Source organism: Syngnathoides biaculeatus, chromosome 6 (assembly GCF_019802595.1).
Source record: "Syngnathoides biaculeatus isolate LvHL_M chromosome 6, ASM1980259v1, whole genome shotgun sequence".
NCBI lineage: Eukaryota > Metazoa > Chordata > Actinopteri > Syngnathiformes > Syngnathidae > Syngnathoides > Syngnathoides biaculeatus.
Window position 1 is genome coordinate 7,109,066 of NC_084645.1, and position 15,487 is coordinate 7,124,552.

General features: G+C 42.6%; 1 protein-coding gene across 13 annotated transcripts in view; it reads left to right on the top strand.

Moving 5' to 3' along the window:
* ppfibp2b (PPFIA binding protein 2b) overlaps nt 1–15,487 on the top strand; it is a 197,510-nt gene that overhangs the window by 129,462 nt on the left and 52,561 nt on the right. For 10 of the 13 annotated variants that reach the window (XM_061822587.1, XM_061822594.1, XM_061822590.1 and 7 more), the window contains 3 exons: nt 7,030–7,176; nt 12,103–12,330; nt 13,023–13,115. In XM_061822587.1, coding sequence (XP_061678571.1) covers nt 7,030–7,176; nt 12,103–12,330; nt 13,023–13,115 — 468 coding nt within the window. Of the gene's footprint in view, nt 1–6,656; nt 6,930–7,029; nt 7,177–12,102; nt 12,331–13,022; nt 13,116–15,487 lie in introns of those variants that run through there. The other 3 variants (XM_061822599.1, XM_061822596.1, XM_061822598.1) reach the window with 3 other exon arrangements.

The window sequence follows — 15,487 nt, forward strand, 5'->3', positions numbered from 1 at the left end:
AATGTTGTTTTTATGGGGTGGATCACTATTAATGTTATGTATGGTGCATGGTTGTTAGTTTGGTTCATTTGAAAAATACAGCGAAGAAAATAAGTATTTGAACACCCTGCTATATTGCAAGTTCTCCCACTCAGAAATAATGGAGGGGTCTGAAGTTTTCATCATAGGTGCATGTCCACTGTGAGAGAGATAATCTAAAAAGAAAAATCCAGAAATCACAATGTATGATTTTTTTTTTATTTTTTTTTTTTTACAATTTGTGTGATACAACGATAAATAAGTATTTGAACACCTGTCTATCAACTAGAATTCTGACCCTCAAAGACCTGTTAGTCCGCCTTCAAAAGTCCAGCTCCACTCCATGTATTATCCTGAATCAGATGCACCTGTGTGAGGCCGTGAGCTGGATAAAGATACCTGTCCACCCCATACAATCAGTAAGACTCAAACTTGTAACATGGCCAAAACCAAAGAGTTGTCCAAAGACACCAAAGACAAAATTGTACAACTCCACACAGCTGCAAAGGGTTACGGAGAAATTGCCAAGCAGCTTGGTGAAAAAAGCTCCACTGTTGGAGCAATCATGAGAAGATGGAAGAAGCTAAATATGACGGTCAATCTCAATCGCGGTGGAGCCAATCATGCAAGATATTACTTCCCGGGGTCTCAATGATCCTTAGAAAGGTGAGGAATCAGCCCAGGACTATACGACAAGACTTGGTCAATGACCTGAAAAGAGCTGGGACCACCGTTTCCAAGGTGACTGTTGGTAATACACTAAGACGTTATGGTTTGAAATCATGCATGGCACGAAAGGTTCTCTTGCTTAAACCAGCACATGTCAAGGCCCATCCTAAGTTTTCCAGTGACTATTTGGATAATACAGAGGAGTCATGGGAGAAAGTTTTGTGGTCAGACGAGAGCACAACTGAGCTTTTTGGTCATAATTCCACTCATCGTGTTTGGAAGAAGACGAATGATGATTTCCAGCCCAAGAACACCATCCCTACTGTGAAGCATGGGAGTGGTAGCATCATGGTTTGGGGGTGTTTTTCTGCACATGCGACAGGACAACTGCACTGTATTCAGGAGAGGATGACCACAGCCATGTATTGTGAGATTTTGGGGAACAACCTCTTTCCCCCAGTCAGAGCATTGAAGATTGGTCATGGCTGAGTCTTTCAACATGACAATGACCCGAAGCACACAGGCAGGAAAACCAAGGAGTGGCTCCGTAAGAAGCATAGCAAGGTTCTGGCGTGGCCGAGGCAGTCTCCAGACCTAAACCCAATAGAAAATCTTTGGAGGGAGCTGAAACTCCGTGTTTCTCAGCGACAGCTCAGAAACCTGTCTGATCTAGAGAATATCTGGGTGTGGGAGTGGGCCAAAATCCCTCCTGCAGTGTGTGCAAACCTGGTGAACAACTACAGGAAATGTTTGACCTCTGTAATTGCAAACAAAGGCTACTGTACCAAATATTAACATTGGTTTTCTCAAGTGTTCAAATACTTATTTGCAGCTGTATCACACAAATAGATTGTTAAAAAAATCATATATTGTGATTTATGGATTTTTCTTTTTAGAATATCTCTCACAAAGGACATGCACCTACAAGGAAAATTTCAGACCCCTCCATGAATTTCTAAGTGGGAGAACTTGCAATATCGCAGGGTGTTCAAATACTTATTTTCTTCACTGTATGCTTCTGTAGAATATCTGGAATTTTTCTGTGCCTTTTCATATTATAGTTGATTATTTTTTATGTTATGTCCTGGATTGATGCCCTAATGCAGATGTCACCAGGACTTCTTTCAGACCCTGTCTTCACAGCTCTCAAATTACCGTTGCTTACTTCCTTGTTCACTGACACCTACTGTAATTTCTTGAGTAAAATGCATCCCGAAGTATAATGTGCACCCCCAAAGTTGACCTAAAAAAAATCAGGAAAACACATCTAATAATGTACAATGCGCATCAACAATTTTCTGCTATCCATATGCTCACAATGGGAATTATCTGTATTTCTATTTTGCTAGGTTTCTACTTTTATTGTTTGTATTTGGCCACAGGACACACTTGTTCTTATCACTGCAAACAGAATCCCTCAATTAACTAAAGTAAATGTTCAACGATGGCATAACATTTTATTAATATTGTTTATAACACATATTACAGTCTTAAATAAATAAAATAACACTGTTTACATTAAACATTTTTTGCATTACATATTTGTGCAAAAAATGTTTGTGCATAGTACATTTTATCCACTACATTTACACAAGTATGGAAGTAAATATGTGCCACCAGAATTTGAATTAAAAATGCCACTGAAAATTTTATGCTGTAAAATTCACATTGTTATATCAAACTGGTCACAATTCCAATAGCTGTATTTCAGTTTAAAATAGAAGTCTGGTCATTTGGATTAACAATGTATCCAATAAGTAAAGTCATATGTACCGTACCTTGAAAATTTGAGGTTAATCCTCTATCATTTGATGGTGTTTTGAGATTTTTATCGGCATTTACGAATTTTCATGGGCCACCACCATTGTGGCGAGTCACATGACCTACATGCATGAATGTGACGTATTACGTGCACAAACAAAGAAATCATCGCTGGTTTGTACTGTCTTCACGTGCGGTACCACCACAATTGGTCACGGTAAAATACCTTAATGTATTGCAAAATTTTGCCATAATTTTGATAGAAATAATCCGCGGAATGTTCGGTGGCATGTTATGCCAGTAAGAAAAAGAATCATTTTCAGACCGGAAACCGGAGTGCCTGGAGAAAACCTACGCAGGCACAGGGACAACATGCATAACCCACAATTGACCCCTCCATAGAAATTTCATCATTCGCGTCGCTGACCAATCAGAGGCCAGAGATCTGCATAAACCACGCCCCTTTTTGGCATCCGCTATTACCTCAGACAAAGTCGCATGGTCCAGTATAGCTTTTGTTAGCGTTTTATCACGTATTTGGGTTCCTTAACAATAGATATGGTTAAAAGGTGTAGTCACGGATTTTGTAATACTGACGACAGGTATCCTGATAGGCTAGTTGGTGGAGTTAAATTCATACCCTTTCCAAAACCGAAGACCGAGTACGAAAAATATCTTCGATGGATCAAACTTTGTGGAAGACGGCATGATCAACTGAATCCATCTAAAATCAACCGGAACAGATATGTTTGCACGAAGGTAAGCCCTATATTTGATTTTCAATACATGTCTCATATAAATGAATTAGCAGTTCTTCGCTTGCATAACGTAGCTACATGTGAATGATTGACACACTTGATCTGTGTTGAGCGATACTTTGCGAGGACCTGACTGCACAAACGTGTCTCTTTGTTGGCGGCTAGTGAGCTAAGCTAAAGTGGACTAGCGAGTCCTAAAAGCCTTCGACGTGCACCGAGACACCAAGACTGAAGGAAGGATGTTTGAGGACACTAAAGTAGTGATTGTCGTACTCGTTCGGGACATACGTAGGTTCAGCACTAATTCAAGAATAATTATTGAGGGGAGCGCGTGACGTTACACAAAGAAAACGAGAGAAACAACTCGTAAATCAAGCCTCGCCTTCTTTTCCTTTATACGGCGGTTCACAAACGGCTATACAGATACACATACAGATTCTGCACACAAGTGTGATAGGTAACACGAAAATAGGAAACTGTCAATGACAAATTCGTCTTTGGGTTATAATATATTATATCATGTGGCTTCTCGGTCTTCCTCTGACTCCGGAAAGATCTCGCGCTAATATCGATGGTTTCTCCGTCGATATGCATGGAAATACCATTGAAATACCCCTCGCTGAAATACTTCAAGCCCTGCTGTCTGCTCTTCAACAATATTTCACTATTCGCTAAGAATGCGAGTCAGAAATCAGCTGATAAATTGGACAATTTCGCTCTCATCTTTTCTTCCTGCGCCGCCATTTTTGCTAATTGTTTGTCTGAGGTTAGCATACGTGGGGTGATGTAACTTCAGGAGGCGTGGTTAAGTGCCCTGTATGGAGGGGTCAATTGTCCACACACACACACACACACACACACACACACACACACACACACACACACACACACACACAAGCACACACACACACAGCCAAAGAGGGTCCTTTCCACCAAGAAGCAAGGGAATCCCCGCGTGGATGTCAGCAAGATGCGTTAGCCAGACCTTGTGAAGCAGTTGGCATACAGCCTGAAGAGAAAGTTGGCAGTCCTCCAGCCCACAGGCTCTTTCACAGAGAGGTGGGAGATCATACAGGACACCATGCACAGCCCTGCCTTTGCCACCTTTGAGAAGAGAATTTCAAAAAGTCACAACTGGTTTGAGACAAGGGCTGCCATAATGACTGCCGTCATTGCAGCCAACTGTGACGCTCTCATGGTTGACAAACATTCACCCAGTGAGCAGGACTTGCAAGTTATAAGAGCCATCAGAAATAAAGTCCAACAGACTGCCGCATCCCCAAAGACATCCTGTACGGCAAGCTGGTTGCTGTGGTGACAGTTACAGGATGACTGCAGATGCGCGACCATGACATCTTCAAGAGGGACCTGAAGGCCACCAACATGAACCCAGAGACGTGGGAGAGCCTGGCACATGACCCTAACTCGGCACCTCAAGACAGGCGAAGTCATGCTGATGGAGGCTGCTGCTGAGAAGCGACCCTTTAGAAAGCAACGCCAACAGACCAGCGCTATCCTTCATGTGTGACCTATGCCAAAGAGACTGTCACTCACGCATAGGTCTTTACAGCCAAAGATGACGCTGCTCCACCAATAAATAATAACAAGGATGTCACCCCACGATCAACCCTGATCGACAGAGGCCCATGATGATATTTAGAGGCAAGTGTATCTATACTGACCTACCTGGACAAAGATGCTATTACCAAATGTAATTCTGTGTGGCTTATTTGCATCAGAGACAAATCTGCATCAGCACTTCCTTCCTTAATGCAGGGACACGTGCCAGTCAGATGAATAGGTAGAATCTGGTCTCAGAGGTAAGTTGTGCCTGGCTTGCTGTGTTGAGGTCTCCTTAAAGGTCAAGTGTCGTCAAACGGATGATTTTTGGTATATTATTAATGAAAACCCCACAGCCAATATGGTCCCATGTGTTTTTTCACCACAAAACGTGATTTTGACCTATACAGCTTTTTGTAACTCTCGCCATGAAAATCCTCTAAAGGGATTTGTTTTCGAGAAGAAGCAGGAAGTGACGTACAGGACAGAGGCACCCCCTAGTGGACTCGTTTGTTTCCATTAGTTTTACCTCCGGGAAGGTAGCTCGTTGTTCCTTCGTGTTAGCCAAAATGCCGGCTCATTGCATTGCTGGACATTGCTTGAACACTTGGGAGAATGGAATTACCCTTCATAAATTTGAAAGAGACCCTGTACGTTGTGAAACATGGATTGCATGGGTGCAGAGGACAAGAGCTTCGTGGGTTCCAAATAACAGTGAGGTGTGTATACAGCTCCAAAAAAAAAAAAAAAAAAAAAATAATACTTTGGGGCGTACCACGTAATCGGTCTCTCTCATAATGTAACAAAAGATCCGCGTATAAAATGTCGATGTGCGCGTCGCCCAGCCAACAATGTCTCGATAGTGTTCATCGCGTACTGTGGCGACTTTGAACATACCCCTGAAAGCAACATAGCTCGGCTCCACCTCCTCCTGATATGCCACCACGGCGCCGAAACTCAGCCACACCGGCTGAGGCGCCATGTTCGGCAGTCACAGCTTCTGCGAAGGCTGCGCGTCGGGCTTTGCAACGGGGGCGGCTCTGAAGAACCCAGCCGAGAATGCGTTACTCAGTCGCGTGCGCGCATAAAGCGCCCCGGCTCGACTGCGAGCACCCCCCTAATTTAGCAACAGCGCTCCGCTCTGTCATAAGCCACACCGGCCGGCTGCGATGAGCCGCAATGGCTCATCTCCGCCACGGGAGTGGATAAGACGGGATGCGGTTTGGCCGTGATCGGATATCATCTGAATATGGCTCGAAACAATAGTGTAATATTGCCCCGGTAACTTCACTCGGTTGTGTGGTGTTGTCCTTTTCGAAGGGGCGTTGGAAAAATACGAATATCTCTGTTGTTCGGCTTCCATATTAGCAGGCACTGCGCGTTTTCAAAGGCAGACGTAACGACGACGTCAAGGAGATAGGACGTGACTAATATGGCGACCACTTGGATGTCGAGAGACACTCAATTGCGCAACTTTGAGCATGGATGACGCGCTGTCCGCTCACTTTATTTTTCGTATAGGCATTGAAGTGAATTCTGTTATATGTATTTTTCATTACAATATCTATTTTAGAATGTTTATAGGGATGTCAGTCCCACTTTAAATGGTTGCTTATCTTAATTGTCATCTATTTATAGTACATAGTGCCAGAGCTTTACAACATTAGGTGCTGGAAAGAGTGCTACCCAAGCCCTACTTGCAACAGTAAGACAATTCAATTCAATGACATTAAATAACAAAGCTGTGCACACACCCGTATACACACACATATATATATATATATATATATATATATAATTTTTTTTTTTTTTTTTTTTTTTTTTTTCAAAGAGGAATTGGGTTTTCGTTGAAAGGGGAAATGAAAGTCACACTCGTAGTTACCAATTGTGTATGCTTGCTTGCAGGAGCAAAAACACTTACAAATACTTGTGGCTGCTAGGAGTTTTTCATTTTTTTACACTTTTTTGTTGTTGTTTTGTTTTCCTTGTGCCATACCACAGTGGCATGGGGTTTTATTAATAGAGCCCTTGACTTGCCAGTGTGTGAGTGTATGTATATTTAGCTTCATAGAGCCTGGGTCCCCAGTCTTTCCTGATCTGTCAGTCTGGGAAGAACACTGAACTCAGGAAAAGTGCTCTAAATGCCTCCTACTCTTCGCTCTGGTAAATTGTGTTGTGACAGTTAGTCCAGAATGTCTATTTATAGTTCAATGTTTTTTTTTCCCCACACTCCTTTAATCATTCTATGCACTGTTTTTCAAAGGAGCTGGTAAACAGGACCTTTCTGGAAACTCAGAAGTTAGATCTGATGGATGAGGTCTCCTACCTGAAACTGAAGTTGGTTAGCACTGAGGAAACTCACAACACACATCTACAAGATCCCATGGACACAAACCAGAACAAAGCAGAGGTAGGAAAGTCATGCTCATTTGTGCATGTGTGACCCTGTATTTGCAACTGCAGAAATGCATTAACTACATTAATCATTTTACTTTATATAGTTAGAAATGTAGCGAAATAATCTTATGAAACTGTCTTGGTACAAAATTATAGTATTGCATTATTGTCATCACAGTATTTAGATCCTGTTTAGATTAGCTTGAGTACTTATATTTCAACTTAATGCTTACTGTATACCGAATGATATCTGTATACAAGTTTGTCATTTTCATAATTTTTCCTACCTCTGTGTGAACAGGAATGCTTCTTAGAACCTGCTGTTATTATGATGCAATGAAATAAAACTTTGTGCATTTTCGCAGATGTCTTAACGAGGGCCCTACAGCCTGATATATTGGAATGCTTAGCACAAATACTACTGAACTCATGTTTGCTTGATCGCACCTTTTGTATGATGACGGACTGAACCTGTTGATAATTTGGCTCAAAGAAACATTTGTTAATCCCCATACTGAAAATTTGGTTGTCGAAGCACACATTGACAGGAAGCCAAATGTCAGCCAAATTCTGAACAGACAAACAATGAGCAGCTGGCCCCCACCCGGCTATACTCCCCCATTCATAGTCCCTGGTCACTTCAAAATCACTATCAAAGGTAACAATAAAAGATCTGTAGACACATGCTGCAGTGTTGGCACTCTCAAACAAGCTCAATCAATCAGTTTCTACAGTTTTTCAGCAATACTATGTTTGCTTCTATTCATCGATGTTAACATTATAAGTGTAATGTTAGCATAAAAACTGAAAAGATTTGACACATTTTATACTTCGGCAACAATTGACTGAATCTCTCACAATGTGTATAATCTGAATCCCTAAAAAGAAATTTGTGATGTCACTTTGGAAAGAAAAACTATGCAACAGCTGGTTGAATATGGAAGAGCTGCTTATCGTCCAAGGTCTTTACAAAATAATTTTTTGAATGCACAATAATTTATGGAAAGCACTTAATTTGAGTATATACCGTAGGTTTAAAATGTGCCTTAATGTATTGTATTTTATATATATATATATATATATATATATATATATATATATATATCCACCATTTATTTATTCTTTCGGTTGAGACATAATCATATTGCCCTCCATTTCAAACGCTTATAGAGCCCATGGTCAGTTGAAAGAGGCCGTCAGAGGTTGGTCTGATGCTTACTTTTTCTGAATTTGAACAAATGCACAACATTACACTGGCAATGTTACAATTCTAAACTTGTCATTTCATTTTGTTGAGTATAATACTGTGTCTGTACACAAACACTGACTTAAGTGCCTTGACAAATACTGTTTAGCTGTTTAGCCCTTCTTATTGTGTAGTTTACTCATCGTGACACCCAGCTGCTCTTCCATTCTGGCACAAAGCTTCAGTTGTAGTGTGGACATGAATGTTAAGTCATCACATGGCATCCATATCCATTGCCAGAGGATATATTGGCTGGGAAATTTCCAGTCTTGGCTCGATTGGTCACCAAGTAATGAAAATTGGTGACTGGTGTGTGGAATAGGCAGAATTATTAAACACAAATTGCATTTGTGTTGGCGGCACGTTTGAGCAGCTGTATAGCATTGGCCTCACCGTTCTGAGGTCAGGGGTTTGATTCCCGCACCACCTGTGTGGAGTTTGCATGTTCTCCCTGTGCCTGCATGGGTTTTCTCCAGGCACTCCTGTTTCTTTCCACACTCCAAAAAACATGCAACATTAATTGTACATTCTAAATTGCATCTAGGTGTGATTGTGAGTGGGGCTGTTTGTCTCTATGTACTCTGTGATTGGCTGACAATCAATTCAGGGTGTACTCTGCCTTCTACCTGTTGACAGCTGGAATAGGCTCCAGCAGTCCCGCAACCCCTGGGAGGATAAGTAGCTAAGAAAATGGATGGATGGATGGATGGATGGATCTATGGATGGATGGATGGATAGATTTCTGTAATTTTCTCACTCTGGAACAACAGGAGGAAGTGTTGCTCCACATTGTACACACAACTTCTCAGGGAACTACAAACGCAAAGCTTAATTGATTGCAACCAAATTGAGCTACATAATTTTACTCTGCATTTTGTTCTTCTGCACAACTAATTACATTGTTTAAATCTGAATATCCATCGATTTCCTAAAGAACAGGTAACTGGGGCCTATCCCAACTGATTTCAGGCAAGAAATGTGACTGGTCACCACGAGATTGCAGGGCATACAGACAATCGGCCACTGACATTAACAGCTATGGATAATTTTAAATCTCTAATTAACCTCAGATGTCACAACCGGGAGAGGACCCAAATGTAGGACTCCGGAGACGCGGAGGCAGTTTAGGAAAAGTGTTTATTCATTCCAAGGTCGGGGATCAGGCAGAGAGTCAACTGGAGCAGCCGTAACCCGGACATCAGCCGTAGAAGGCAGGTCAGCGGGCAAGCAGGGATCGGTACACGAGAGATCAGTCAGAGAGAGCAGGAGTGTCAAGGGCGGTAAGCTTACGGGGTTGGTCGGAGGACAGGCGGAGGTCGGTACATAAGGGTTCAGGATCAAAAACGAGAAAGTGCAGGAACGAGGCATGGATGGCAACGATCTGGCAAGACCGCCAGCTGGGTCCGATATATACTGGGGTTAATTATCAACGATTAGGCAGGTTATCTGAATCCACTTAATCCTCTGAACTTAAGCCCTGTGCAATTCGTTTCTGAGTTTAGTTTTTTGCGAAAACACACATTGAAGTCGCGCTGGCAGGCTTATCTTCGATCGCCAATTCCACCCTTTTACTTCACTGCTCGCCCGGTAGTCTTTCGCCACCGTGACGTAGGTGTGACGCAGCAGCGAATCTGTTGCAACCAGCGACGTGAGCTAGGTTCGGAAAGGAGTCGATGAATACCGTGGCGTGAGAATGGGTCAGCAGCGCGAATGTGGAAACCGCGACGTGGGCGTGGCGAGGCGGCGGATCTGTTTCCACTCCAACATGAGCTTGGCTCGGGAGCGGATCAGTGGCTACCGCGGGGTGAGTTTGCAGTGAATCTGTTGAAACTGTGACGCAGGAATGGCACGGTGGCAGATCTGTTGCCACAGCAATGTGAACTTTGCGCGGGAGTGGGTCTGTTGCTACTGCGGCGTGAGCATGATTTGTCAGGAAGTCTGTCGGCACCGCGATGTAGGCGTGGCTCGGGAGCGGGTCGGTTGCCACCGCAGCATGAGTGTGAGTCAGCAGCGAGTCTGTTGCAACCGCGACGTGGGCGTAGCTTGGCCGATTATTTAATCCCGACCGAACCTGGTACGTGAGGACTGCTAGTTTGGCACTCTGTCACTCTATTTCCACCCGCATTTCGTGATAGAAGACCCCGTGATTCTCGTGTCGCTGCACCTCAGGATTTGCGGAACCCCCCTCCCTCTGGCCGAACACTATCGAGACATTGTTGACTGGCGACGCGCACATTGACACATTTCATACGCGGATCTTTTGTTACATTATGAGAGAGACCGATTACGTGGTCCGCCCCAAAACATTATTTTTTTTTTGGAGCTGTATGCACACCTACCTGTTATTTGGAACCCATGAAGCTCTCGTCCTCTGCACCCGTGCAATCCATTTTTCACAATGAACAGGGTCTCTTTCAAACTTATGAAGGGTAATTCCATTCTCCCGAGTGTTCAAACAATGTCCAGCAATGCAATAAGCCGGCATTTTGGCTAACACAAAGGAACAAAAAGCTACCTTCCCGGAGGTAAAACTAATGGAAACAAACGAGTCCACGAGGGGGCATCGCTGCCCTTTACGTCACTTCCTGCAAATCCCTGAGAGGACTTTCATGGCGGGAGATACAAAAAGCTGTATACGTCAAAATCATGTTTTGTGGTGAAAAAACACATGGGACCATATTGGCTGTGGGTTTTTCATTAATAATATACCAAATATCATCTGTTTGATGACACTTGACCTTTAAGTAAACTGGATACTTACTTTTTACCACAGTGGGTCCTTTTGTAAGAGTGTGCATGAAAACACAGAAACAAATAACATGCCAAATGCAGGCATTGTGGCATGAATTTAACGTGTCAAAATGCATGCTTGATTTAAAGAAGTGCAAAGGAAAAAAGGAAAGGAGAGGGAGGGGGAGCTTGTTCTGCAGCTTCATTCTTTTGGCAAGAGAGTCAAGAGTGAAGAGTGCTGGACTCTCACACTACAAAGTGTGTATACATCAATGTATGCCTTTGTGAGAATTCAACTCAATATTTATTCTTGTAGTCGTGTTTTCAGATTATGCACAATTCACATGAACCATCCTTAAATGACCTCTTGAAAAAGCACGATCCAGTAGTTGCATATGTTAAACAGTTGACTGAATTTCTCTTTTTTGTGTTTGTACCCTTTACTATACATCATCTCTATTCCTTCTTCCTGTAGGAAATTGCTTTGGTAATGAATATTTCTCTTCTATCTTTGCTAGGTCCTGCCCTTAAAACATTTGCCATGCGTAGCCTCACATATGAAACAAAGGATAAATATTATTTTCTTTCACTGTACCTTCCTTTAAATTTAAATTAAATACATTTTGTGATTACTGTCTTGATCTCTGATTTTCTGCCCTTGTCTGTGAATCTATTTTTGTATTTCAAAGAAACTTTGGTGGCATTTACTTATTCTATTTAAAATGTGAGATACATTTTCACAGCAGGTATTTTTGGGGCTTGTTTTTGTCATTTACAGGAGGCCAGTTATACATATTCCCATGTATTGTTGGGTTAGCAAAAAAAAAAAAAAAAAAAATCCAAGATTTACATGTGTATAACCTTGCAACTGAATGCTACATTCATATTTTTCCTCATCTCAAAAATTTCTTGCTCTACCACTCTCTACTTGTCTGCCATGGTTCATGGGCTGCTCCCTCCCAGTGCGTGGTAAATCTCATCAGTGAACTCCAGGAGCAGATGTGCAGGTTTCAGGAGGAAATCAGCGCTCGGATTCAGGAGAAGCGGGCCCTGGAAGATTGTGACGCCCAGCATGGAGAGTCACGTGCCGATCAAGCCCGGGGTCACAGCACTCTGGTCAGGCTAAGCACCACAAACCTTAGCCTGTGTGACTCTGGTGCTTGGAAGCACAACGGAGGACTGATAGCAAATGTAGGGAGACTTCAAGGATGACTGTGTCACCCCTCCCCAAATCTCCTTACATCTTCGCCTCTCTCCCATTAACCAGTCCACACTGCACCTTGTATTTAAACATTTCCACTGAATTAAACTAACAACTTTTGTCATGTCTGGACTGTTCATTTTTATAGGAGTTTGGGTTGAGATGTGTTCTGGTTCTTGCAGAAATGGGGGCATGGTTTTCCACATGGTTCCATTCATTGAGATGATGGCAAAGAGGCATAGCAACTCAAAACAGATTCACTTACTCTAGTATTTCTGTACTAGGTCATCATTTCAGATAGAATTTGAACATCTCTTTTAGCTTGAAGCAATGGTATGCCATTACAGTACTTTATGTATTACTTGCATGGCCGGATTTTATACTAACCAGGTTGACCACTTCTTGGACTTAAACTAACTCTTTTTGTTGATAACTGCACGGGCTGGTGTCTTTCCAGGAGATCATATTTCCTGTACTGTTTCTGACTTGGGAGACTTGCCATAAATGTAAACGCACTGTTCGAATTCCGGCTGATCTTCACATGTGTATTGTTTGGGAACAGAATTACTTATCTCATTGTATTTTTACCCTAGCAATAATTTTCCAGGTGACACGATTTCAATTACCCTTTTGGTTATACATCTGTGAATTAAAAGTGTTTATTTTTATGTTTACCCTTTAGGATTTATTCCAAGAAGTGAAGCATCTTAAAAATAAAGTGGAGGATCTCGAGAGTGAGAAAGGAGAGTATGAGAGGCAACTTCGCATCACCAAGGTACAGTACAATGTGCCCTTGCCCATTCGTGGTTCACCATTCACGGCCCCACATCCTTCCTATCTCTATCCCTCTGTCTGGCCAACCTGTAGGGATCCTTTTCTCCCTATTTCGTATTCAACCTGGTGAACATGTTGTCATATGCCACTTCTTTATCCTTCGCCACCTCTACCTTTTCCCTATGTTGCATCTCAATGTATTCCTTCCGCCTCTCCTCAGTCCTCTCCATGTCCCACTTCTTCTTCGCTAAAATCTTTTTCCTTGGATGACTTCCTGTATTTTGGGGTTCCACCACCAAGTCTTCTTCTCCCCTTTCCTACCAGAAGGCACCCCAAGTACTCTCCTAGCTGCCTCTCAGAGTACCTTGGCAGTAGTATTCCAGTCTTCTGGAACCTGTTCCTGTCCATCTTGAGCCTGTCTCACCTCTTTCCGAAAGGCCACACGACATTCTTCCTTCCTCAACTTCCACCACCTGATTCTCTGCTCTACCTTTGTCTTCTTAATCTCCCTACCCACTACCGGAGTCATTCTACACACCACCATCCTATGCTGTCGAGCTACACTCTCTCCCACCAAAACCTTACAATCAGTAACCTTCAGATCACATTGTCTGCACAAAATATAATCCATCTGCGCGCTCCTACTTCCGCTCTTGTAGGTCATTCTATTCTTGTCTCTTCTGGAAGTAAGTGTTCACTGCCAATTCCATCCTTTTTACGAAGTCCACCACCATCTCACCTTCAAAGTTCCTTTGCTGAATGCCGTACTTACCCATCACTTCTTCAGCGCCCGTTTCTCTCACCAACATGTCCATTGAAATCTGCACCAATCACAAGTCTCTCTCTCTCTCTCTCTCTCTCTCTCTCTCTTTCTCTCTCCAGGATGCTCAGGACTACTTCGTCTAGTTTTTTCCAAAATTTCTCTTTCAACTTAAGGTCACATCCTAGTTATGGGGCATAGCCATTAATCACATTATACACAATACCCTCAATTTCAAATTCCAGCCTCATCACTCGATCTGATACTCTTTTCAACTCCAAGACATTCTTAGCCAGCTCTTCCTTTAAAAAATAACCCTACTCCATTTCTCTTCCCTTCTACTCCATGGTAAAATAATTTAAACCCTGCTCCTAAGCTTCTTGCCTTACTCCCTTTCCACTTGCTCTCTTGGATGCACAATACATCAACCTTTCTACTAATCATCATGTCAACTAACTCCTGAGCTTTACCTGTTCTAGTCCCAACATTCAAAGTCCCTACACTCAGTTCTAGGGACTGTGCATGCCTCTTCTTCTTCTGCCGACTAAGTCGCTTTCCTCGTCCTCTTTTTTTTTTTTTTTTGTCTTCGACTTACATTACCTGACTTTTAACCTACGCCTTACAGATTAACAGTGGCAGGGGCGGGCGTAGTTAGCCTGGGCCACGACCCATCTGTTATTGAAGTCATTTGATGAACGCCCATATGTTTGGCACAGTTTTACGCCGAATGCCCTTCCTGCCACAACCCTCTGCATTTATCCGGTCTTGGGACCGGCCTACAGGACGCACAGGAATTGTGCACCCCTTTAGGCTGCAGATAGACAAAAACAAGCAATCAAATAAACAAAGTCAGCACATAAGATACACAATTCACACACTCCCTAGTCTATGTTAAAGTTAAAGTCAGATAAAACCAATCAAATATACAAAGTCAACACATAAGATATATAATTTACATACTACTTAATCTATGTTAAAGTTTAAGTCAGATAAAAGCTATCAAATAAACACAGCCAGCACATAAGGTATACAAATCACATACTACTTGTGTGAAAATGTAATGGATATGACGATTCAAAGGATATGTGGGTGTAAGGGATTAGGTAAGGTTGTTCGCGCACTAGGCTTGGCTAACTTGGGCCGAGCAGCTTCAACGCGAACCATACGGCTCGTATTTGGGTACTCCCGTAAGACTTGTTAAATTTCTTATAAGTCCTCACATCCCTCGTTGTACCCGTTGTTTAGGTCGTACACGTCATGAAGTTACACGCGTTTGATGTTTCTTCAACAGCATAGTTTGATCGAAAACGCTACTCGTTGTTAGCCAGCTAGGCTAAGGTGGTCTGGGCCTATTAGCAAGTTTAAATTGGTATAAGTAAGTAAGTAAGTACTAAGTACTCACGGTCCTCGTTGTATACGAAAGGTAGGTTTTGCAAGTCGTGTAAGTACTCACTATTGATGTTTACCTCCTCAGCAAATATTTGATTACATACTCTGTGCTGACCCCTAATGGGACAAGCTGAAAGAAAAAGAAGAAGATACGTTACTTGATGTTCCCAAGGGAGGCTAGGCTCGGTCGCACAGCTTCAACCCAAACGAATACGGCTCCAATT